General features: G+C 55.1%; 1 protein-coding gene across 2 annotated transcripts in view; it reads right to left on the bottom strand.

Annotated features, from left to right (window-relative positions):
• Window positions 1–22,070, bottom strand: part of NHERF2 (NHERF family PDZ scaffold protein 2) — a 33,979-nt gene that overhangs the window by 3,219 nt on the left and 8,690 nt on the right. For both annotated transcript variants that reach the window (XM_082292039.1, XM_082292040.1), the window contains exons 3-6: window positions 6,761–6,937; window positions 4,503–4,656; window positions 2,376–2,419; window positions 1,824–1,886 (exon numbers count right to left, since the gene is read on the bottom strand). In XM_082292039.1, the coding sequence (XP_082148165.1) occupies window positions 1,824–1,886; window positions 2,376–2,419; window positions 4,503–4,656; window positions 6,761–6,937 (438 nt within the window). The remainder of the gene's footprint in view (window positions 1–1,823; window positions 1,887–2,375; window positions 2,420–4,502; window positions 4,657–6,760; window positions 6,938–22,070) is intronic.

The raw sequence follows: 22,070 nt of genomic DNA, 5'->3' as shown, positions 1-22,070 counted from the left end.
CACCCCCAGGGACTTTGGCTTCTTGCCAGGACAGCAACTCCTGAACAGCCCCAAGGTGACTCCATGGGAAGCACCACTGTGCTCCACCCTGGGACACAGCCCATGGTTCCAACTTCTCCACTCCAGAGACTCTGACTTCTAGAGCAGTGACCCCTGAAGCAGCCCAAAGGTGACTCAGGGGGAGAACCCACTGTGCTCCCCCATGGGGACACTGCCTGGTTTTCCCAGGGCAGCAGCCATGGGATCAGGACATGCATTATTCACTGCTCACGGGCAAATGCAGGCGGCAGATTGCAGGCGCTTGGCCACAGCTTGGACACAGCTGGTGCCCGAGAGGCTTCAGGACTGTGGGTGCTCACAGAGGCACCATGTGAGAACTTGGTGCTGTCACATTCCTGCTCCCAAATGTCCTGGGGCAGGGGATAGCATGGCAGACTCCACAGAGCACCTGCATGGAGACTTTGTTCTATTTTTAGCAGAACCTTGTGCTGAAGATAAATTTTTGAGCACTTTAAAAATCCCCTAGTACTTAATACAAATTCCCACTTCTTATTTTAAGAGGAAAAAAAATCAATAACACCTGAGAATACCAATCTATGCCTTGTGTTGACTTTTGGATGCCACTTCACCTTTGCCCAACGAGTTTTGTCCCTTTCCAGTGTTGAGCTGCACCAAAGAAACCCCTTCAGCCCAACCAGTCACCAAAACCAACTCCTCCCCTCCTTTAAACACTGTGATAAATTCACTGTGCTCCAAACTAGAAAAAAAAAAAATTGGCTTTTTTAAAATTTTAGCCTGCCCTGGTCCTGGTAGCAGCACTTGAGCCTCACAGTTCTGCTCCTCATGGATTCCCAGCCTTGCTGTAGCTCATCAGTGTAATTACACTTCAGATCCCAAACTCCTGCAGACATCCTTTCACCTCCCACCTCCTTCCAAACTATCCAAGCAGGAATCATTGCCCAAGAAGGTGCCAGTGTGTAGGAGCTTTGGGTGGGTTGGACGGTCGGGACGGACGGAGACGAGAGATCTCTGAAGTCAGATCTTGGAACATGCGGTTTATTGCAAAGGGCGTGGGTACAGGGGCACTGCTTAGAGCTGCAGCTGGCAGCTCTGAGCAGGCCCAAGAGAGCAAGGGAGTAAAAGTAAGAGCAAGTAGGTAAGAGTGGAGTAAGAGTGAGCGAAGAGGAGGTAAGAAAGAGAGTAAGCGGGTAAGGGGGTAAGTAGAGTGGTACAGAAGTCCTGGTTACAATACAATAAATCATCTCCTGCACTGAATATTCTAATTGTCACTAACCAATCTAATACAAGATACAAATCCTATAGCATTTACATACAGCCTATAAGAGTTCTTATATTACCATAGAGTGTTACATCTTAACTCCTAAAAACTACTCTTTGGACTCCTTCTGCTGAGCTAGTAGGGTCTGCTCTGACCCTTGGACCTGCCTGCAAGCAGAGGGTATTGTTCAGTCAAGAGGGGATTACCTTCAGTCGGCCATACCATTGTTTTCCAGTTGTTCAGTAACTAAGACTTGGTATCTCAAAGGTGGCTTTCATTTCGATGTCGCTTATAGTTTTCATATTCCCAAAATCTTTTGTCAGGCAATCATATTTATAAGGCTTTCCTGTTTCATCTTCCCCAACACCAGTGAACACCCACAGTGCAAAGGATGAGAAAAAAGCCTGGATTTTGGTTGCTGGGTGGATACAAGTGAACCCAAGTCTGGGAGATAAACTGAAAACACACCAATACACAGCACTGCGAGGCAGGACTGTACCCACACCAGGGTGTAAAAGGGACAGGGAGAGTTTGGGGTTTTTACCTCTGATTCCTTCCCAGGACTTTGCAGGTCACTGTGAGATGAAGATGTGGATCCTCCATTCAGCTGGAGGAAAGGAAAATGTCAGTCTGGTCTGTGCCAGATAGAGTTAACACAATAAATAGCCAGGTATAGCAATGCTGGGCTGCTCCAGAGATGGGATGGAGCCTGGAGGGAATGGTCCTGCTCAGGGGACCCCACACACACACAGGAGCTCCCTAGGATTCCCAGCAGAGCTGCTGCTCTGCCACATCCCCACCCCAGGCAGAGCATGGTCCCCTTCCTGCCAGACCTGGGATGTTGCCACCTCCTCCCTCTGTCACTGGGATTAAATGGGGCTGAAACTGGCCTTGTTCAACCTCTAAATTAAAGCTGTAGTGGGGAGTAATTAATACCAGGCAGCAGCAGTAAAGTTGAGCTGAACGAGCCTTGGGACATCCAGGCTCACCTGGCACAGGCGGGAGCCAGGGAAAGACCCTGACCCTTCCTGATCACTCCAACACATCCCCCAAGGCTGCAGCCCCTGGCTATCACCTGCAGCAGGCAAGGACTCACCTGAGTCTGTGCAGATCCATTTGTCATGGGCTGGGGTACCACACCTGGACACCACACAGAGAAAACACACAGTGAGCACCCTCAGCTGGGACAGCTGCCTCAGGTCCCAGGAAAGCATCCCTCAGCACCATCACCTACCATCTCACACCTTCCTCCTCCCCTGCCCACCCCAGCAGCTCATCCTGTCCCTTGACTTTGTCCTGTGGTGTTTCCCAGCCCACACAAAAGCCTTTCCCCTCTCCTTCTACCCTTCTGGAATCACATCCTTGCCAAATCCCCTGAATTCACTCCACTCATTTCACCCTTGCAATCAGAGGAAAACACCTGCCATGAAGGTAACCTCCTTCTACAGGCATCAACTGCTGCACACTCCCATTTTTTCTGACCATTAGTTTGTTTTCAGAAGTTCTGTAATCAAAAATCTTAAAAGTCAACTCAAAATTCTTCATCAAAATCAGTATCATGGTGTTGTCAAAACAGTGTCTGGCACACAACCTGGTCTCCAGGCACCCTGGAATTTTTTTGTGCTCACTTCCAACGATTTACTCTAACAATAGCCCACACAATGGCAAATTTTATGCATTTAAACTGCCAATCACCACAATCAAGTCATTGCCCCAGGCATTACCATGTCTCACTGTCTCGGACTAACAGATGCGTTAATTGGGACAGGATTAATAACTGAATTATGTCAAGCATGGATGCTTCCCTAGGGACTGCTTGGGAGCTGCATCACTGCAGACTGCAGGGATTTCTGGGGCAAAGCAGAAAAATAAATCTAAATCATGATTTTGAGAGTGTGCTGGTGCAAAAATCTCCGTGGGGCTTTGGGATCCCTAAATATTTTATTGGAGTGAATGTTAGACTCGTGTTTAGAGTAGGACAAGCTCTGAGCAATGGGCATCAGAAGAGTCAGCTCGCACAGAAGTGATGTTTATGTTTCTGGTATCATAAGTAGCTAAATTTTAAATTATTCAAATAAAAAAAAAGCTTCAGATGACAAGGAATAGAAAAGTGGAACTGGACTTCAAAAACAAATTTGCCACATCTAGAAATACTTTTGTATTTCCTTTATCTAAAAGGGTCTTAAAACCCACTCATTGGCTTAAAGGTTGGGCTGCTCAGGATGAGCTGCCAGGCTTGGAAATTGTCAGTTTGAGGTCGAAGCAGTTCAGTTAAAGAGGACAATTATTATTTTCTCTTACCCTGCAAACAGCAGAATCTCCCAGAACCCTTTGGCACCAACGCAGGTGCCAGGCAGACCCAATTCCTGCAGGGTGAATGCAGGGCCTGGAGCACCCACCCACCCTCCCTATGGCTCTGTTCCCTCCCGGCAACAAGGGCTCCTTTATGGCAGTGCCAGCAGACAGCCCCGGCTCCTCCTCAGAGCATCTGACACCCTGTGCACTCCCCAGCATTGTCTGACCCATTTCTCGGGACAAATCTGCCCATTGAGCATCTCTGGAGCACGCTGGGGATCAGATAAGGAACAGCTGTGCTGGGAAACAGAGCTGCCCATTGAGCCGGGACAGGCCAAGCCGGGAGCTGCGTCCCCACCCGGCAGTGGGGCAGGTTGGGAGTGGATGAGCAGCTTTCCCTGCCAGGTTTCAGCAGCAGGAAAACATTTCCTGCATCAGCCATGCTGTGATCAGCCAGCGTGCAGCCCTTTCCTCTGCACACACCGGCCTTGCTCCAGGGCTCTCCAGGTGCCCACAGGTTCCTTCACTGGAGCAAGGAGCAATCAGAGAATCATGGAGTGATTCGGGTTGGGAGGGACTTAAAGTTCATCCAGTCCCACCATGGGCAGGGACACCTTCCACTAGAACAGGCCGCTCCAAGCCCTGTTCAACCCGGCTTTGAAGGCTCCCCTCCAAATCTGACCGCACCTCAGTCCCTTCATGGCAGCGAGTTCCAGGGTTAATTATTCACCATGTAAAAGCAACAAACTGTTTTTTGGCTGGATGAGGGTGTATTCTCACTATTTATAAATAGATGGGTGGTGCTCAGGAAACTACTGAGGGATGAGACAGGAGGGAAACATGACTCTCCCTCACTCCTGAGATCCCACCCATGGCACAGTGAGTCATGGGAACAGCGCAGGGTCACCCTGAGAAAGGAAGGTCTCACCTTTGGTGTGCTCCTCCGTGGGGGTCACCCCCAGCTTCTTGAAGTACTCATCTGTTTCGGGGTCCACCACCAGGAGCCTGGCTTCGCTCTCCCTGGATTTGATGTGGGACACCACCTCCGAGTGCCGCAGGCCCTCCACGTTTATCCCGTTCACCTGCAGAGCGACAGCATCAGAACCCAAACCTGTGCCCAGAGATGCTGGTCCTGGCTCCCAGACCCCCAGAGCAGCCCCCTCTTTCCCTAACGGATGCAATTTTCCTTTTTTCATTCCTGCTGGGATGATAGGAAGGCTACAGGCTTTTTCCCTTCCCCTCTCCAGCCAACCATGGCCTCCTAAATCCTCCCAGTGCCTCTGTCAGAGCATCCTCTGTGTCACCACACACTTCTGCAGGCATCCCAAACACATCCATGGGGAATCACAGACCTCAGGCTCCCACCAAAACCCTCTGCCTGCCCTCTTTGGTGCTGTCGAACCCAGCCTTCCCCTTGGATGTGCCCCAGGAATCTCAGGCTGCCTGCAGGCACAGACAGTGGGCTGGGTGCACCACTGTGTCCTGCAGCACCACCGTGCCATCCTTCAACCCTCTGGGATGGAAAACCGTGGGGTTTTGTGCCCCTGATGGGTGAGTCCCTGTGTCTGGCCCACGGATTCATCTCTCCCTTCCCTTCGTGTGAGCCAGGACCTACAGGGAATGTGATCCTGCACTCCCAATTGTTCCCTGCAGTGAGGGGACAATGGTGACTGAGGACATTGTTTGGTGCAAATGAATCACCCTTTGTCCCATCGGGAAGGGCTCTGCACGGCCCAGCCCGACAGCCTCGGCACGACCAGCGCTCGTCCTCATCCAAAGCGACAAGGCAGGAGGACCCTGCAGAGCCTGGATCCAAAGTCTTTGCAGGGAACCAGGTTCCCCCTGCTCCTCAGGGCACTGCTGCAAGGGCTGGGATGAAAAGGAACCCCTTCCCAGGCTCTGCACCTCAGTCCAGGTGCTGCCACCCACAGCTGCCAGCTCACAGCCCCTGTCCTACAACCTCAGTCCATGCCCAGGGCTCACCCCTGGTTGAGCCGGGCCAGGCAGCCCAGGGCTGCTCTCCCCACACCCTGGCACAGGGCTGGGGGGCATCAAATATTTATCCAAGCCCCAAAGAGCAAGCAGGGAGGGGATCAGGTTTCCAAGCTCGCCAGCTCACCCCGAGCTGCTTTGTGTGTGCCAGGCCCCGGGCCAAGCCCATAAATAAATAACAGGACCCCTGGATGTGACACCACCACAGCCACTGCCACCCGGCCCCGCGCCGGCCCAGGCCCCACGCTGCTCCCAGCATTAAACTTTCAGCTGCTGGGAAGAGGCAGCAGCTCCCACTGGCTGGGGAGTAATTAAACATGGGGCTGGAAAGCAGGAGAGTGCTCTGGTCTCAGGATTTTCCCAACTCACACTCTTACAGGGCTGCAAATCTCATTCCTGCTCTGAGCTGGGAGTGAGTGCCACAGCCTGGTCCCTGTGGGGTGGTTTTGGGGTTCATCCTCCTGGGGAGCAGCCCGAGTAGGGGATATCCATGTGCTCCCACAGGGAAAGGGGTGATGGCTGCTGTGCTGGCTGCTGGGTCAGTCCCTGCCTGTCCCTCTGCCCAGACAGGCAGCTCTGGATGGGGGAACCTCCTTCTCCAGGAAAAACACAACACACAAGCCAAAGAGAGGGCAATTCCCAGCTCCACCCAAACTTTTTGGCCCCATCTTGGACAAAAAGTGTTGTTCAGCATCTAGTAACCAGCAAGATGCTTCCAAGAGCACTTTTCCCCCATCTTTCATAATTTTGGGTCTTAAAATCTCTGCAAAGCCTTTTTCCCTATTTTTCCAAGCATTCCTTGGCAGGGCATTAGCTCATCTGGGCGGCACTGACCTGGCCTTATGCCCACAGTCACCTGTCCGACCCTCCTCGGTGCCAGCCAGAGCCAGCACAGCACCTTGGGGACATGGGTTAGTGGTGGCTTTGGCAGTGCTGGGAGAATGGCTGGACCCAACAGTCTTGGAGAGCTTTTCCAGCCTAAACAATTCCAAGTTTCTACTCTATAATTCTACCCAGAGCTCACAAATGCCCACTTGGTAGGAGAGAAAGGAGCACAAAGCCACTGCCAGAGCAGCCTCATCAGCCTTAGGGGCTGAATTAGAGGAATACTGAGGGGATGGGATGGGAAAGGTCACGGGATGGGGGTTGTTCCAGCTTCCCTAGGGTCCCATACTGCTGCTGTACCCCCGTTACCTCCACCAGCCGGTCCTGGGGCCGCAGCCCCGCCCGGGAAGCCGGTGAGTCGGGATCCACAGAGCGGATGAACTGCCCCGGCCGGGATTTCTCGCTGTGCAGGTTGAAGCCGTAGCCATTGGGGCCTTTCTTCAGGTGGCAGAGACGTGGGCACAGCTCCTTCTGTCCATTTAAATCCTGATTCATGGAGGAGAGGGTGGGGGAGACAAGACACGGGGGTTAATTGATGGCTTTGGGGTGGCTCTCAGGCAGATGTGACCATAAATAAAGCCCCGAGGAAGCGCTGTATCTGCCCCCCATCCTCCCGTCCCCGCCATGGGGACAGGTTAACAAATGGATTTCCTCTCATTGAGTCTATTTTCGAAACCAATTGTCCAAAACCACTCCAGAAAAATGAAAACAAAACAAAAAATGCATTTCCTTCACCAGGAGTGGCCCAGATTAATCCACCCAAGGGCTGGGACCCACCCGCCCCTGGCAGCAGCTGAGCCCCAGGCCCGGGCAGGGAGGAAACAAGGCTGAGTTGTGCTTTGCCCAAGTTCACCCAGACCCGGGATTAACCTCAGGCAGGTATTTAAGGCAGTGCCACACCCTTGGTCTGGGTGACACCGGCATCACCCCCTGGTGCCATCCCCTCCCAGCAAGGGGGGCCCAGGATGATGAACCTGAACATCCAAGAGCTCCCTGCAGCTTGGGAAGGCTGAGCTTGGCAGGATGAACAGCACAGGGGCACGTGAGGAGTTTAGTGCTTCCCCTCATGCCATGGAAAATGCTTTATGGCTCCTCAGGGCAGCCAGGGAGCAACAAATCCCGGTTTTCTCCAGGTCTGCAGGACCCATTACATTCCCTTGGATGCTGCTCCCACCAGCAGCTCTCGTGCCAGGCAGCTCCAGCTCATGGCACAGCACCACATCCCTGGCACGAGGCACCTCGGAGATTCAGGGTGTTCATTTTCACCCACGGTCTAAGGAAAACATCCCCCTGGATGAGTTTTAGCCTTCCCTCAGCAGGAGCACCGCTCTGCTCCCCGCCTGCCTGCAGAGAGGATTTGTCTCTGATCACATTCACAGGGAAATCTCTTACAGCCTTTCCCTCCAAATTAAAAATCCAGGCAGCAATTTCCTCCTCCTTCCTCTCTTGGCCAAAAGGCACCATGAAACACCAAACCTCCCAACTCCTTCATCCCTCAAGGAGGGATTTTACAGAGGAGAACAAAGTGGGGACACAGCGAGTGGTCACCCACAGGGATCCCTGTGCTGGGGGATTGAATTTTCATAGAACTCCAGAATTGTCTGGGGTGGAAGGGATCTTAAAGATCATCCAGTTCCAGCCCCTGCCAGGGGCAGGGACACCTTCCACTATCCCAGGTTGCTCCAAGCCCCATCCAACCCGGCCTTGGACACTTCCAGGGATGGGGCAGCCACAGCTTCTCTGGGCAATTCTGGCTGTGGCTGCAATGCCCAGGGAGGACAGAGGTGGATCAGTGGATCAGCACCAGCCTGACTAGCTCAATCCCAGCATCCAGGAAAAGACAGGGATGCAAAATGACCAGTCCTTACACACAGAATGGTTCAGGTTGGAAGGAACCACTGAAGGTGATCTAAGACCAATCTCCCTGTTCAAGCAGAGTCCATCACTCAGGATTGTGTCCAGACAGCTTTCTTCTGGCTCAGGAGGGGCACCTTGACCACCAAATTCCTCAAAAACTGCTCACACATGAGGGTCATCACCCGCAGTGCCTATCACAGGCATCAGGGCACACTCAGAACTGCTACAAACTGCTCTTGAATTTTACAGAGATTCCCTTAGCAACTGAGTTTTTTATTAAAAACCAGCTCGTGGTGTTGACATCTCAATCCCAGATTGGCTCTTGAAGCAGGAAAAATCCTCAGTGCAACAACCCAAACCAGGCTGGGGCTCCCCAGCCCCTCCTCTACCTGCTGCACACACCCAGAGCAGCCCTGCATCCCCCTCTGCACATTTAACCCTGCTGCACCTTTCCCATGGCCCCGGAGCAGTCAGTTCACCCTATCTGCAAACATTTCCAGCCTGCCTCGGAGTTCTTCAAAAACTGAAGAAAACAGGAAATGATTCAACGGGCCCAAGAGGGTCGGACTCGCATGACCTTAAAGGACACACAGGGCTCTGTGCAGCAGGACAAGGGGAGCACATCTGGGGTCACCAAAGTGCATCTGGGATCACCAAAATCCATCTGGGATCACATATTTGGGTTTCTAAAGCACATTTTAGAATCATTTTCCTCCTGCTCCATTCTTTCAGGGTCAGAGCTCCTGCAGCAGTGTGAAAACACTGACAGAAATCACTGAGAATCAGCCAAAAGTCTGTGCTGGAGGTGCTGTCCCAGCATGGGGATCCCTTGGGGACACCTGGCAGGATCAGTCTCTCCTCCTCCAGGGGATCCCCTGGCATCAGCAGTGAAATCAAATTACTCACTAAATAAACCACACAGGGAAAAGCTTCACTGCAGGATCCCTTTGGCTGCGAGGGTGCTGACCTGTGCCATGCCCTAGGTGGGCTTGTGCTCCTGTCACCACAGATTCTTGAATTTAAGGCCCTTAACTGGAATGAATTCAAGACATTTATTTTTAAATATATACATATAAAAAAATAATCCCAAGTCAGCATCTGTTCTGGGCAGAGATCCTCGGGGAAAACTGCTTATCCTCCCGCAGAGATGATCCAGGGCTTTTGCTGGGCTCTTAAATCTCCCAGCTAACGCAATCCTTGGCTGCTGGAAAAAACAGGTCTTGGAGCTGAGCTCTGCAAAGCCCCTCTCTGGGATTAAGCAAAGGCTCACACCCCCCCAAGACACGGAGCCTCTGCCTCTCCTGCCAGCTCCGCTCTTTATTTTCTTTTTGACCCGTGCCAGCGTTTCCCTGGTTGTGTTCTGGGAAGATATTTCCTAAGCTCCCAGGGGAATTTGGCCTTTGTGAAACCCAAGCCCTGCCACAAAGCGTTCCCTGGAACAGCAGCACGTTATCTGGGCTTCCCAGGAACCCGCCTGCAGAACCGCTCCGGTGCCGCTCCGGAGGAGGCTCCACCGCCTCTCACACGCCAAGCACTTGGAAGCCAATTTGGTTTAAGTTACATTCACATGGATGCTGTAAAGCAACAAAATTGAACTCGATTTTTTTTGTCTTAAAAAGTCAAAAATTGCCCACACACACTAAAAAAAAAAAATCTGCAAAATGAAGCTTTTTATGAAGCTTTTTTTTTCTCCCCCAGGAATCCAGACACTTCCAGTGGCCACTGATTTTATGAGCTGGATTAAGCAGCAATAGCAGGGTACACTCCATCCCTGTCTGTGCCATCCCCAGGAATGTCTGGGCAGATAAATGCTGCCTGGATGATGAGCTGAACTCACACCCCATCCCTGCAGCTGCTGCTCGGGGCAAACCAGCGGCATTTTACAAGGAAAAAGGTTTCGGAAGCGCAGTTCAAGCTGGTCCATTTAAAAATGCACAAACAAGACATTAAATAACAATGAAATGCTTTCAGTAAAATTTAAAAAACGGACTGGGTGTTGCCAGCTCTCACAATCTCATGGCAACTCTTGCAGCATCGGATTTTTTATTTCCCTTAGAGTTTCCAGCACTGCTGATGGGAACTGGGGTCCCTCAGGGACATCCCTTGGCTCATGGGGGTCACCTGGGGACAGCCTGTGGCTCATTGGGGTTTTCCAAAGATAAGCCCCAGCTCCCTGGGGTTCCCCTTGGCCCATGGCATGCCCCAGGACTGGCTTTGTGCCTCCCCATGCAGGTCCCTGCAGTGACCAGGACTGTTCCCATTTCGTACACCTGGGGCTGGTAGCACAAATGTCACCAGCTCTGATTAACGAGGGGTTTCCATGCTGTTAATTAACATGTGGCAGCCTCCATGAAGGCAGAATCCACTCCCAGAAGCACCAAAAGGAACCAAACTCCCCTCCTGTGTTTTGAGGGGCAGCAGAGCAGCCCCCAAGCTCTGTTATCCAACCAAACCCACCTGCCCCTACAAAAGCACCTCCTCAGCCCAACACCACGAGGCCACAGGTGCCAGAGACCCTCTTGCCCTCGCTGGTGACCCTGTCCTGAGCCACATTCCAGGACAGGGATGTCCCCTGCTCCCACAGCCCAGTGTCACCGCTTTCCCAAAGGACACTGACTCACAAAACCAACCTGCACCTTCACACCATCCCCCAGCCGGACCCAGAGCAGGAACTGGGATAAAAAAGGCTTTTCACAGACCAGCCCAAAAAGCTGCAGGAGCATCCACAGTCTCTCCATACCCAGGATGCCACACTGGTGGCCAGGTCCCAGGACTGTCTCCAGTCCCTCTGCCCCACAAACTCATGCCCACAACAGGCTAAGATGCCTTGAAAGCCACAGTTTAGGGCTTTATTCCAGGAATAAAACACCGGTGCCAGTGTGGACACCAGCTCTGCTGGGTCCTCCAGGAGAAGAGGAGGAAGAGGAGAACACACACACACACACAGAGCTACTCTAGTGGCCGAGGCCAGGTTGGTACCATCTGCCCTGGGACGCCGGTGGGTCCCTGCTCAACGCAGCTCCTGCGGTGCCTTGGCCACGATGTCACCGAGCCCCTCAGCAGTGGGGTCACCCCAAACCTCCTCCCAGGCTGACAGGACGCTCTCGGCACAGGCAGGAAGGGCAGGGTGCCCCACAATAGGACCAGGAGCTCCAGCCCCCCTTGTGTCCCAGAATGGGATTTGCTGGAACTCCACCAAGCTCATCTCCTGGGTGTGCTGGTCATAATCACTGCGATCAGGGTTTGGCCCTAATCAGCTCAGTCCTGCCAGGGACCACCTCACCCTGCTCCCAACACCAGCCCACCCCTCCATGCCCATCCCGGGGCCTTTGCCATTTCCAGAGGCAGCCAAACAGGCTCCAGTTGCCCCTGCTGGGAATGGCAGCACCTGGAAACACTCCAGGCTCTGGATCACCAGGCGACAGGTCAAACCTTTCCATCCCTGCTCAGCAGAGCTGGAGAAAACCCAGGCAGGAGCATTCCTGCCTAATTTACATTGTTAACATACTTTCTTTCAAGTCAGCTCCCATGGTTCCTCTCCTTCTCCGTGTGGTTTCGGTCAAAAAATGGCTCCTTTGCTTCCTCCAAAACAAACCTCAGCAGCAGAGCCCACCAGGGCTGAGGGACACCGTGAGACACAGAGATGTCCTGGGGGAACAGGGAACAGCTGGGACTTCCCCATCCCCGGCACTTTGGATTCTCCAGTGCAGGCAGCAGCACCAAGGGATGCAGGGGAGGGGATGCACAGCCACCTTCAGGGGTTGTGGAGCAGAAATGCAGGATCCCGACCCAAATCCAAATCCCAGCAGGCAGAGGAGTGAAGGGAAACACTGGGAGCCTGGAAAGAGCTAAGGAGGGGGAGAAACCAATGCAGGAAAGGGGCCCAGGGGCCACAGCACCACCAGAACAAGGGACCCATTTACACCCCCTGACAGGGGCACCCTCCCTTGGCAGTACTGGTTATACTGGGAGCTGAGCGGAGCCTCAGGCAAGCTTTAATTGCCACTATTATTACCACAGTTTTGTTGGAAGCTCAAAGGCTGCTGCCTGTGCACGGATTTAGGGATGCACTTAACTTTATGCAGGTATTTGTCACCAGTCTGGGAAGGGGAGGGATGAAACCTTGCTGTCTTCCACACTGCAAAGATGAGGAAAACTGGGAGAAGCAGGAGCCCTCACCATGGCTGCCAACAGTGCCCACAGCCCTGCCTGCCATGAGAACCAGGAGGCTTTGGGATCATGCCATGGCTGGAGTGGGATCTCTGTCTCCATCCACCACTGTGCCAGGGATCCTCCTCCTGCTCCAGCGGGTCTGGGCTCCATTCCTCTTCCCCCAGGAGTGACTCAAGTTTTCCCATTAAAGCAGCACCAGAAAGGGGGCTATTGTAGCCCTGCATCCCCCGGGGCCAGGGGACCTCGGTGACACTTGGAGCAAACGCCAAAGGAGCCTCAACCCACCCGGAGAGCGGGACTGAGGTGGGCAGCGCTGCGAGGGGGCAGGCAGAGCACCCCTGGGTCTGCACCGTGGGGTGAGGACACAGCAGCTCTCCCACCATCCCCAGTGCTGGGAAAAGCAGAGCCAGGATGCTCCCGGGGCTCCCCAAGGCCTGGATGGTCCTCAGCTCCACACCAGAATGCTGCAGGCCCCCTGCACATTGCTGGGGAGGGCTCAGGGCTCATTCCCTCCCTCCCTGCCGGCCGCACACGTCTCCCCCAGCTCCATCCCCCAGCTCGGAGTCAGCCAGTGCCGAACGGGCTCAAACTCCAGATGTTGGTGAAATGCTATAAATAACAGAGGGGGAGGGGAGACGGGGCTGGTGAGACGCCAGGCCCACCAAACACAAGCAGATGTTCCCCTTCCCTGCAGGGCCAGAGCTGGGACTGGGCAGAAAGGTGGCGGCTCCAGCATCCAGAGATCCCCCCCTTCCCCCAGGCAGAGGTTTTCCACCAGCCAGGAATAAATCCTTGGGCAGGACCAGTGAACAACCTGCTGCCATTTTTATACAGCCACAGCTCTCATTACCACCCGCCCCCTTCCCGAGGAGGTGTTTCAGCTCCAACATCAATGGCCTAAAGAGGAAAACCTCACATCGTTCCTCCAACACAGACCTGGCAGCCCAGGGCCACTCAGTGAACGCTCCTTCTTCCCAACGTCTCCCACATCCAGGTCTCAGCAGGACAAAGTTTCAGATGCTCCCAGGGACTGCAGAGTGCCCATGGTTATCTCTACCCAGGAGAAAAGGATGGGCTCAAACGTGGCTGATCTCCCTCCAAACAGCTTTTGGCAGAGCCTGTGATCACCCTAAAAATCAGCAGTTACCTTCAATATCACCAGCAGGAGAACGGAGTGCTGCAGGCTCCTGATGGTGACAGCACAAACTGTGCCTCACCTCAGTGTCACAGCCCCGTGTCACCACCAGGCTCCTCACCTGCCTGTCCCCAACACAAGTTCTGGGCTGTTGTATCTTATTTAAATCTCTTGCATTATTCAAATTACTCCAATTATTTAAATTGCTCCAGCTGGGTTTGAATAACAGAAGCATAAAAAAATTGGTATTTATTTTAAGGGCAGCAGACCCCAAGGTTTGTGCTGTTTTCGCAGTGCTGCTCCCCCAGCATCCTCCTGCCATCCTGGGGGGCTGCACCAGCACATGCCCAGCGCCCTTTGGATGCATCCCTCTGCTTTCTCTGCCAACAGGCAGCACAAAGACAGCGAGTGGGGATGGCAGTGAGTGATTCCAATTAGCAGTGGAATACGTCCAGCCACGGCCAAGCTGCAGCTGATAGGGTAATTTGGATATTTCTGGGATTTTTCTGATGACAGTCCCTGCGAGGAGGAGGATCAGCCATGCCACAGAAAACCCAAACTCGCAGCACAGCTCCTTCCAGCCCTGGAGGGGAAGGATGATGCCCATAGTAGGCACTGAGCCTCATCAGGGTCCTGCTGGCCCCACAGACACTTGCCCTAAGCCCTGCAGCCCTTTTGGACACAGCAGAGGGGACAGTGGGGGGTCACCGGTGCCAGGGTGGTGCAAAAGTAATCACAAAAGATTAATGAGGTCCTTCACCATCCCATGTCACCACAGCAGCAGCAAGAAGAGGTTTGCACCTTCTTTGTGCCTTCCACCAAAGTGCCCAGCTCACCCCAAGCCTGGTCCTTCCCACATGCTGTGGGATGCAGAGAAGCTGTGCCAGCACCCTGCCAGAGCTGTGCCCCAGGCACAGCCAGAGGGCTGCTATCCCAAGAAAGTGCCAGGCAAGAGAAAACAAGAGCAGGAAGGATGTGGAGGGTGGGGAGGCCACCCGAGGTGCAGCCCGCGGTGACAGCGCTGCCAGGCTGCGGGATGGCACCGCTCCCATCCCGGCACTGAGGCAGTGGGAAAAGCAGTTTCCTCACAGCTCCCATCAGGGCTTCACCTCCAGGAAATCTCCTGCCAAAGAAATCAGAGCTTGCCCTTCACCACAGCTGCCCCGAGGCGCGGGGGTAAGCCTGGATTTGCCCCTCTCCGAAATCCCCGGCACCGCAGCATTACAGAAATCCCTGAGCACAAAGGGGCCTCTCAGGATGGGGCTGCACCCGACCACGTCCTGCTTGAGACCTCGTGTCCCCAGTGGGGGCAAGCCTGGGTGAGGGTCCCTGATGGGCACATCCCGGCTGTGGGAACGCCAGCCCTGTCCACCCCACAGGGTCCAGCTGATCCCCCCAGCAGCGACGTCTTAAACAGAGCTGTCCCGGCCATTCCCTGGCAACCCCACAGCTGGGGAATTTCTCAGCCACAAGCTGCGGGAAGCAGCATTTTTTCCCCTCTTTGCTGGCGTTTGAGCAGACTCAGACAGCAAAGGCACCCACGCTCTCCCCCCGGGCAGGGCTGGAGCCAGCAACAGCAGCACAGGCTTGGCTGAAGCAGGGAGCAGCTGGCCCAGCCCAGGGAGGGAGGGAGGGAGGACGGAGGAGACCGAAACCGCCACGTGCACGTGTTTTCATGGAGAGAGACAACTTTTCCAGCAGGATCTGCCAAGGCAACAAGCAGCCGGGATACCAGAGAGCTCCTCTGCTCCAGAGGGATCAGCTCCAGGACAATGTGGGGCAGCAATGTGAGTCCTGGCAGTCTGGGATTTGTCCGAGAGGAGAAACATGGAATCTCCACTCTGGATTGAAAGAGATCTCAGCAGATCCAGAGGGATCAGTTTTCCACAGGGTCGGAGGGAAAAGAGCATCGGTCACTGTGCAGGGCTTGAGCTGCTGGAACAGGGGAAAAAGTCCTTCCCACGCTCAGCATGAACCCCCAGGCGAGAGGAGGGATTGCTCTGGACAATGGGAAGGCAAAGGGAGATGCTGGGAATAAACTTCCCCAATCCCACAGTGTTCCCTCCCTCCGCGGGGGCTGTGCTGCCACACAGAGCTTGTGTCCCCTGGGGCACAGACGCATCCCAGTCCGTGACACCCCAAATCAGAGAGCTGCCACCCCCAACAGCACATCTCCATGGACAGGTGATGGAGCCCAAATGAAGCCTCCTGCACAGGGCAGAGCCCCAGGCACGGCTCCCACCCGAGCTCAGCATCGCTTCCAGCCGGGGCTGTGCCGGAGCCGGGCACCCTCAGGCTCTGCCCAGCCGCCCTTCAGCCTCCCCAGCTGCTTTTTGAGGCCAGGCCTTGAGCAATCACCAAACATTCGTTCGTGCTGGCCCCATTCCTTGCCTTCAGTGACCCTGGGTCACCAGCAGGAATCCAGTCCTGCAGCTTTGTGCTCCCACGGCACTCGCCTGGCACCGCGGCTTCCGAGGAAAACCCCTCGAGGTGGAGGGGGCTCTGTGATGCACCAGGCACTGCAGAGAGCACCTCCCACCCCCGAGAACAGCCTGCACCCCAGGACAGGGAGGGTTCTTGGGAAAGGAAAAGTATTTTCCCAAGGACTGAGGCTGCTCGGGCTCTGTACTCCTGGCTTTCCCCATACCAGGGCTGTGGGACTGGGGTCACCATCACAGGACTACAGACCAAACCCCACAGCCCCCAGGGCCAGCACCAACTGCTCAAACCCACCAAGACCTGCCCTGAGTGCCTGATTTTTTAGGGATAGGGTGCAATCCCAGTGCCCTGCAGAAAGCCAGCTGTTAGTCAAGGCATCTAACACAGAATGGGGAAAACCGTTCTGCACCACAGGCCAGCAAGGACACAGCTCCTGGTCCCCTCCACAAGCCCCCACCCTGGAGAAGAGGTCATGGGGGTGCTACACTCAGCCTTGCAGAGCCCCATAAAGCACATGCAGGGTAAGAAGGATGGCACAAGCCATCATGCTGTCCCTTTGGGGGTTGTTTTCTCCTCTTGCTCTGCCACCAAGCCCCCCTGGGAGCAAGGGGTGCAATGGACACAGGGCAGGGGGACAGAACTGCACCCCCCAGCCCGGCCCCTGCCCAGGAAGGGGGAGAACAGGCACTGCTCTGTGAGTGCTGGGCCCAGGGAAGTTCAATAGTTTACTCCCAATATTTGTCTTGGCCGGGCAGCCCAGCTCGCTGGAGGAAATGGGGCAGGGGGAGGGCTCCAAACATCCTCTGCATTCCTTGTAACGAGAGCAAAGCCAGCGCCGGGGCACCCACGCTTGGGGTCACCCAATGTGAGGCCTTTTGTGTTTAGAAATCCTGCAATAAAATATCCAGGGGTGCAATTTTCCAAAGAGCAGCAGCAGGGTGAGGGGCCTTGGTCCCAGCCCCTCAGCATGACACGTAAACTACTCCCTTCTCCCAAAAACCCCCAAGTCACAGCTTCTGCACAAAATCTGCTGACCTGGGCACAGCACCCACAGCCTCCAGTTCCGCTGGGGTTTCCCTTGACCTCCCCCTCCAAAACTCAACCCTCCTGTCACTGCCCCCATTGCACAACACTGGCACCAGCTCCATCCCACGACACTGCTGGGAAACACAGGATCAAACCGAGACCTGACGCAATCATGGACCATCACGGCTCCTTCTGCTGAGCTCCAAAAATGACATTTTTTAAACCAAGCTTCTTAAAAATGAGGGGGCCACAGATGATCCCCCTTGCCAGAGAGCTGAGTTTATCTCTGGCTGAACCGGGCTGGGGCAGATAAGGGGGCTAGGGTGGCCCTTGGAGCCCTGTGAGCCCCAGGCAGCCGGACGCGGCGTGTTCCCAGTGCAGGGGGAGGATCTCCCATGATAACCCCGGAGCCAGCACCGGCTCCGGCTGCTCCTGCTGATAAACCTGGGGTGAAGGGGGTGACGGTGCCAGCCCTGGGGCTCTGGGCATGCTGCCACCCGTGCCTATGGCAAGGGTAACACAGAGCCTCAGGAAAGAGGGAACAGCCCCAGAACGGTGCTCACAAAACCAAAAGAGGGCTTTGGGTGCCCAGCACAACCCATCAGTGACTCCAAGGGGATTTTTATCCCCACATTCCAGCACGATACAGGGTCTCCCACATCCCCATTGCTCAGCCCCCCGATGCCAGTGGAGCCCAGCTGACAGACAAGAGCAGGGAACTCTTCCAGGCAAAGCTGACTACTCACCCGCTTAGAACTAATTAGGGCTTGTCTTAATTAAATCCTGCTAACCATGAACAACCCCAAGGCAAGAATTAACTGATTTACCTGGCATGGCCTCTGGCTGCTCACGAGGGACTGCTGGTGTGGCAGGAAGCAGCCATCCCTAGTGCTGGACACAGCGAGGCAGGAGCTGTCAGGGATGGGGAAGAGCCACTGGAGACCTTCCCTGGGGCACAGCATCAGTCCCCACGGAATGCCAGCCCAGCCAGGTGGCAGGGCCACATTCCCAAGGGTGGGAGCTCAGCCTGCCAAGGCTGGAGCAGAGGATTAACCCTCCCACCACCTTTTGTGCTGCTCCTGTCTTTAACGGGATTAGTCCCTGTAATTCCATAAGAGGGTTTAATCACAGAGCACCCTGGGGAGCAGCGGGGCTCCAGCTGGGGAGGCAGCAACCCCACCCCCAGCAGATGGTGACAGAGAGGCCCAGGAATACAGTTGGACACCCACTCACTGCTGCTCCTGGCCCCACTCCTTCCTCAAGCATCCCTGGGACAGCTCAGTGCCAGGCTGGAGACCCTCCCAAGGGAAAGACCCATGGCCAGGCAGTCCAAGTTGTGCAGCTTGGAAAAGAGAAGGCTCCAAGGAGACCTCAGAGCCCCTTCCAGGGCCTAAAGGGGCACCAGGAGAGCAGGAGAGGGACTTTGGACAAGGGATGGAGGGACAGGACACAGGGAATGGCTTCCCACTGCCAGAGAGCAGGGATAGATGGGATATTGGGAAGGAATTCCTGGCTGGGAGGGCAGAGAGGCCCTGGCACAGGGTGCCCAGAGCAGCTGTGGCTGCCCCTGGAAGTGTCCCAGGCCAGGTTGGATGGGACTTGGAGCAGCCTGGGATAGTGGAAGGTGTCCCTGCCCATGGCAGGGGGTGGATTAACTGACCTGTCCCTTCCAACCCACACCATTCCAGAATGGTCTGCCCACTGAGCAGTCTCTCACTTTTACCACACCTGCAGGGAATTGTCTTCCTTCTCTCCCCAGTACTCACAAAACTACCGAAATTCAGCTTTCACAGGCTCACCACTAACAAACATCCCCCACCAGCTTATTGTACCTGGAAACAAACTCCTACAAAGCTTTAGTGGGAAAAGAGAGACACTGAGCCAACAAAATCCAGCTCCATGTCTGGATATGGTCTGAATGTGCACAGCAATGGAACCAAAACATTCAGGAGTCCAGGCAAAATGTAGTGAAATTAAATTACAATATGGACCTTGCCAGAAAGAATTATATCAACAGCTTGGGGTTCAATTCCTTCTTTACAGAGACCTGTGGATCTGGAGAAACCCTCTACTGATTACAAGTTTAATTTTTGCTTTCTCATATCCCAACCTAGAGTCTCCCACCACCAGTGCCTGTAAAATCTCCATATCTAGAGACAAAATAAAGGACTGGGAGACAAAACCAGCTCAGAACAGACCTTCATTTACAGCACTAAGCTCTTTTATAGTGCTGGGTATCATTCCCCCTCACAGCCTTGCTCCCCCAGACCGAAGGGCAGGAATGAACAACACAGAAGTGATGCCACACTGTCAGGGCTCTGAGCACTCAAGGAATGGTGTTCAATGGGTTAAAAGGAGCTCTTTAAAACCTCTTTTGCAAGTCAGGTGTACCTGGCTGGCAGCTGGAAGCCTTGGGCCCCTCCAGCCCGGGAATTCACACTGGAAGTCAGCAGCACGTGGCACCTTTGCTCCACGTGTTCCCATTCCCCAAAAGCAATCCCACAACTCCAGGTAAGACCAGCGCCATGTCCAGGGGCTGGGCAGAAGGAGCTGGGATTCCCCCAGAAACACAGCACCACCTGAGGCACCAGCAGGTTCAGGATCCAACCCCTGGAGATGATTTATCCATCCATGCTGCACAGCAGCACTGGGACAGCCCTGGATAAACAGCTGGGAATGTGCAGCGCATCCCCTTCTCCACAACTCACTTGGGTCTCAGGACTAAACAGAGAACCCCAAAACAAACAAACAAAAAAACAAACAAACCCAAACCCAATATTTTCTTAAGGTTTCCTCTGCCATGTCAAGCCCACGAGCCTGAGCAGGCTGGAGGAGCTCCAAGGGATGGAGCAGAGGCACAGCAGAGGCTCTGTACAGCTGCCAGGGCACACGCAGAAGGCCCCACCGCTGCCAGAAGATTTTTAATTTATTCTAAACCATTTAATAGTTCTGCTATTGAACAGAACCATTGTCAGCTGGCCCAGAGCCCACTCGTGAGCAGGGCTGGTTTTGAAGGAAAGCTGCTGGAGCCCATCCCTGAGAGCCGAGGGGGCTGGGGAGAGCTGCACTTCCAGCAGTTCCCACTTAATATCAGCTTCCCGATCATTTCGAGGGAAAGTTTTTGATTACTCGAGGATGCAGAAGGGATCAGCACCGGCTGGACCACCCGCAGCATCTCCAGGTGTCGGCAGCATCAGCGCCCCGCAGCTGGGTCTGGGGTGGGAGCAGCACCCCCACACCCTCCCGCCCCTTCCCAGGGAGCTGGGGGGGTCCCGGGGTGACCCCACTGCCCGCTCGCAGGACCGGGCGTCCCTCGGGAGCGTGCGGCTCCGGGAACAAAGGCTCTTGGCAGGGCACGGCTCCTCCCGATGCTAATCTGCCTCTCGCCTCCCACCCGCTTTGTGTTTCACTAAAAATACCGCGGCGGAGGAAGTTTGTGCCGCGGGGTGGATGCTCTCCTCCCGGGGAGGGGCTTCCTGCGCTGCCCCGGCACGAAAATAGCCCCCAGCCCCGCTCCTCCACTGCCCCAGCAAGGCCAGGCAGGCTGGAGCCGGGGGACGCCTGCTCAGCCCCCTGCCCTGTCCCGCAGCCCACCCACGGCTCCCGAGCCTTGGGGCTGGGACACAGCCCCAGTGCACACGAAAGGGAGCTCTTTGCATCCAAACCCCTTCCCGCAGCACGGGGAGGATGGATGCGGGACCCCGGGGCTCACCCTGCCAAGCATCGCACGGGGTTCCTTCACCTTAAACCCCCCAGGGAAACTCGTCCAGAACGGGGAGTGTTTCCAACAGGATTTGGCTCAGAACCTTTCCAGCACCTCCTCTGAGTGCTGTGGTGATGCCCAGCACACGCTGCTCACCCCAGCCAGAGCTGGAGCGCCACAAATGCCACTGCCAGCCCCAAACTCACACCAAAACAGCAACAGAAGGGAACAGTGTCAATGCACAAGGGACGGGCAGACAGGGCTGTGTGGGGCATGCGGCTGGATCTGCAGGGCTTTGGGATGCAGAGCCTCCCAGCCTCTGCAGCAGCACAGGCACCCACCATCATCACGGAATCCTGGAATGGTGTGGACTGGAAGGGACCTTCAAGTTCATCTCATTCAGACACCTTCCACTACCCCGAGTTGCTCTAAGCCCCGTCCAACCTGGCCCTGAACACTTCCAGGGACGAGGATTTGCATCTCCACGTGCCCCAGGCTCCATTCCCGAGGTGCCGAGCTGGAGCTGCTCCAGAGCCCACCCCCAGCCCGGTGACACGCGATGCCAGAGCCCGGCGACATCAATAATGCAGCGGGGTCAGCGCCAGGGTCCCCACAGCTCCGCCCGACTGCTGCCGCTGCTTCGGGATTGAAGCACTAATCCCAAAGGCAAGGGACCCCTGTGCCACTCCTGGCTGAGCTCCCACAGAATGCGGAGCCCTCATGGCCACGGGGGTGCCCAAGGCAAGGACTTAGGGGGCTGGCAGAGGCTTTCCAGCCCCACAGGCACCTTCCCTTCCTCATCCACCCCATCCCATGTCCTCAGCCAGGAACAGCCGTGCAGCCCCCGTTTGTCTTCAAGCACAGACGGGCACAGCTCCCAGGGTGACACATCCCTGCTGTCCCCATGGGCACGAACACGGCTTCCCTTCGAGCTCTGCCCTCCCAGACCCACAGCATCCCCAAAAATAGCTGCTGTGGGAAGCGGAGGGAAGGCACCGGACACAGCCACAGCTCCTTGGGCTCTGTGCCCCAGGGTTTCCCCAAACCTCTGTCTGCACAGCAGGAACCTCACCCAGCTGTGCCAGGGCTGAGCTTTGCCATCTTTCCCATCACCCTCTCCCACAGATCTGAGCCTGCCACGGGGAATGGAAGATGCTGCAGGGAAGTGCTTTAATTCAAACCATCCACTTATTTATTTTTTTAAATTGCATAATTGCTGCAGACATTTCTGCTCATGTTTGGTTTTATTACATCTTTGTGGTTATTCTACAAGCCCTAAATTTTGG

This window comes from Coloeus monedula (genome assembly GCF_965178545.1).
Source record: "Coloeus monedula genome assembly, chromosome: 16".
Classification (NCBI taxonomy): Eukaryota; Metazoa; Chordata; class Aves; order Passeriformes; family Corvidae; genus Coloeus; species Coloeus monedula.
The sequence above is the reverse complement of the archived record's forward strand: the minus strand, read 5'-3'. Positions and strand labels throughout refer to the sequence as shown.